General features: G+C 41.3%; 1 protein-coding gene across 1 annotated transcript; it reads left to right on the plus strand.

Annotated features, from left to right (window-relative positions):
* Window positions 1-940: 940 nt before the first annotated feature.
* On the plus strand, window positions 941-2,119 carry LOC141445125 (uncharacterized). Its single transcript, XM_074110908.1, has one exon. It carries the CDS (start codon window positions 1,091-1,093, stop codon window positions 2,117-2,119), a length of 1,029 nt encoding a protein of 342 aa, XP_073967009.1. The 5' UTR covers window positions 941-1,090.
* The last annotated feature ends 1,392 nt before the right edge of the window (window positions 2,120-3,511 follow it).

Raw genomic sequence — 3,511 nt, forward strand, 5'->3', positions numbered from 1 at the left:
AAGTAATTAATAATTTGTTAATACAAAATCATTAAGAGATTTTTGCACATTCTTGAGACAAGTGTTTAATCTAGAAGTACCTACAGCCAAGGAAACTGAATCACGTACCAGGGTGGTACCTTTGTGCTACTAATATCATGTTTACCGGCCAAGTGCGAGTCGGACTCGCGCTCTGAGGGTTCTGTACAAATTTGAAGATATGTTTAACTACTGTGTTAGCAGAGCCCTGCTCTTAAGCAAGATTTATGCAGTGTGGGTCATTTTAGACTGGTTATTACCATATGGTAGTCTAGACAGCATATAAAATAATATACTAGTCAAAAGAAAATAAGGGTCACTTGATTTTCACCGGTAAATGAAATTAAAAATACGTTTGAATTTAATGAAAAGTATTTGTATTGTGTTATGTAGCATTAATAAAACCATTTTTGGCCAAGGAATGTTATAAAGAATTTTATTATTATTTATTAGTATATTTGTTTTACCAATTAAACTCCGTGGCCCTTGTTTCTTTTGAGTTGCCTTCGTCCGATTGTCTAGTTTCTAGGACAACTGGAAGTGCCCTATAGGTTTTGATTCTCCGGCCATTAAATATAGAAAATCGTCTTAACGGACGGACAAACAGCAAAATGATCATATAAAGGTTCTGTTTTTGCCGACTGAGGTATGAAACACTTGACAATTTGAGTTGTACAAGTATGCGTATATACGTTAAGTTAGATAGAGAGCGAAGTAACGATCTTATAGGTATTAGCAGAAAGATGGGTGATATTATAGGTAATTATTATTTAGGTCCCTAATCGACACTTGTAATCTAAGGGATACAGCAGCGGTAATCGAACCATATTGGTTTCACTCTAAATACCATTCTCACTTTCCCGCCACTGAAATATATTTCGAACAATGTTTACAGTATTAAGAATATAGTTTACACAAAATTTACCTGAAATAACCGACCTCAAGCCGACGCAAATCGCGCGAACCAAATCCAGCCGACAGTCTTTTATTGACACAGCCATTTCAATTTCAGGACCGCATCGATAATCAATTATTATGGGCGCAAGTTCACGCACACATCGCGTGTCGCCATATGGCCCGTAGGGGCGGGACCATGCCCGCTCTCTGGCAGTCATCCCAGCGGCCTATGTACGTCCGCACGGTCTGGGTCGACGGCTTCCGGCACGCTTTATTAACCAATGACGACCCCTACTACGCCAAACTGAAGAAAAGGAGACCCCACTCCTCTGCCAGCACCACACAATACACCAAAACCAGGACGCGCCGCGAAGACTCCGATCTAAGGAAGTTGAGCCTTGTCATCACGAGCGATAAGTCCAGTTTCGGAATACGACCGAAAAGTCACCCTGACATTGAGGAGCTGAATCTAAATGACTTGGATCAAGAATCCGAGGACGACTTCTTGCTGAAAGCGAACTCGCAACCTATCTACGAGTTTGACAGCAGCCGCTCCAAGTATAACAGCCTCTGTTTAAACATGAAGGCGTTTCGGAGCAACCGAACGGCGAGGAACGACTGTAAGGAAAACACAGATCTATCCGACAGGGTATTGCAATGGCTAGATTTGGCAGGTAAAATAGATTTGCTCGCCCCGGAAAACGGCGAGCGCATGTCGCAGCCGCGCCACAGCTGGCCGGAGATACAGAAGCGCAATCACAATCTCAGCAAATCGAAAACGACTATCGACTTGAGAGCTAAGGAGGAAGCGAAAACGCCGAAAACCGATTCGGCGAGGACACAGCAAAGTGGTATTGATCGTCACGATTACCATGTACCCACATCGGCGGCCACGATTGAAAACTACGCGAGACAGTCACGGAACAAGATCACGCTACGCGACGCGCCAAAAAACAAGGACGCCAAAACAAAAAGAGACATACGGGTCAATGTGCTGGAGGCACGACAGAAAGTCGCGAACGAAAGGAGCGCTGTCGAGAAACAGTACGCGGAGTTAGTTAGCAAGAAATTGATACCGGACCTGGCCAAAGGCAAGAAACAAGTGCATATATTCATGCCCGAAATGCCTAAGAAGCACAATTCGAGCGTGACAAGTAGGACCGAGAGTCTGCTCTCACAGTTATCTTCACTTAATAAATTTTAAATTAACTTCATTGATGTTTATTATTATTATATTCCTTATTTTTCTTGTTTCGCTCACCATATTCGCATACAATTACATTTTAAAGAATTATTCCGATAATTATCTAAATTATTATATTATTAGAGAGGCAACGATTGTTTTTAGGGTTCCGTAGTCAACTAGGAACCCTTATAGTTTCGCCATGTCTGTCCGTCTGTCTGTCTGTCTGTCCGCGGGTAAGCTCAGAGACCGTTAGTACTAGAAAGCTGTAATTTGACATGAATATACATATCAGTCACGCCGACAAAGTGGTACAATAAAAAAAGTAAAATAATTTTTTTTAGGGTACCTGATATTAGACGTAAAGCGGGGGTGATTTTTTTTCTCAATTAACCCCATATTGTGGGGTATCATTGGATAGGTATTTTAAAACCATTGGGGGCTAAGACAATTTTTCTATTCAGTGATCTGTTTGCGAAATATTCAACTTTAAAGTGCAAATTTTCATTGAAATCGAGCGTCCGCTACACATCTTCTTTAAAAGTTTTCATTTCGATAGTCACCTTCTGGTTGTCGTAAGTTTTTAGATACCTACCGTATTATGTATTCATTGTGAAAAAAAAGGAGTTATCAGAATAACTTCAGTTAAAAATTGTTTTTTTCTGAGTATTTTGTTTTTTTTTAACCTAATAGGATTGAGGTCCAGTCGGATTTTGTATCTTAGTTTTTTTTTATGAATATCATCTGTTGCCAAGAAGTTAGTTTTTTTTTTTCAATAGCGCATTCCATCTTAATATTAGGACTTTTGTGCAGAAATCAAGCTTACTCTCAGGACTTTTAAATTTTCTATCTGGCAACCCTGACTTACCCCGAAGCCGATAGTGGCGACATCTCTCGCCTGGAAGCGTGAACGCAGAGGGGGGTCGAGCGGCTGCCCGCTGTAACGGGGCACCGGCAAGCCTAGCGCGATCACACGGAAATTCTCGTCGACTCGGACGAGACGCCATTTTGAAAGTTCCTCCTCGCCGTGTTCCTGATCAAGTAGAATATGTCATTTGGGTGATCGAGCCTTCCTTGAACGCCTTGAGATAAGGAGCCTTCAAGTATTACGTAACGCAATTGGGGGAGGCGGGTCTTGTAAAACGTTACGATGCGTTACGTGACAGTTTTTTACAATAATGTCATTAAAAGACAATAATGTCCTTAAAAGTGGGAAATTCGCATCATCAGTTGTTGTTCTTGGCCTATAAATGCTCTCATGCTGAGTTGCCAGTGTGACTGTGCCAAAAAATGCCAACTTAATTCGAAAAACGGCCGAAACAAAGCTAAAAAAATAATAGAAATGGTCATTTGGGTATAATATGTTACGACGCGTTACATGGGGGGACGCGGGTCAAAAATCCTCCAAAGATT

Source organism: Choristoneura fumiferana, unplaced genomic scaffold, assembly GCF_025370935.1.
Source record: "Choristoneura fumiferana unplaced genomic scaffold, NRCan_CFum_1 Sck3bRy_360;HRSCAF=782_pilon, whole genome shotgun sequence".
NCBI classification, from domain to species: Eukaryota; Metazoa; Arthropoda; class Insecta; order Lepidoptera; family Tortricidae; genus Choristoneura; species Choristoneura fumiferana.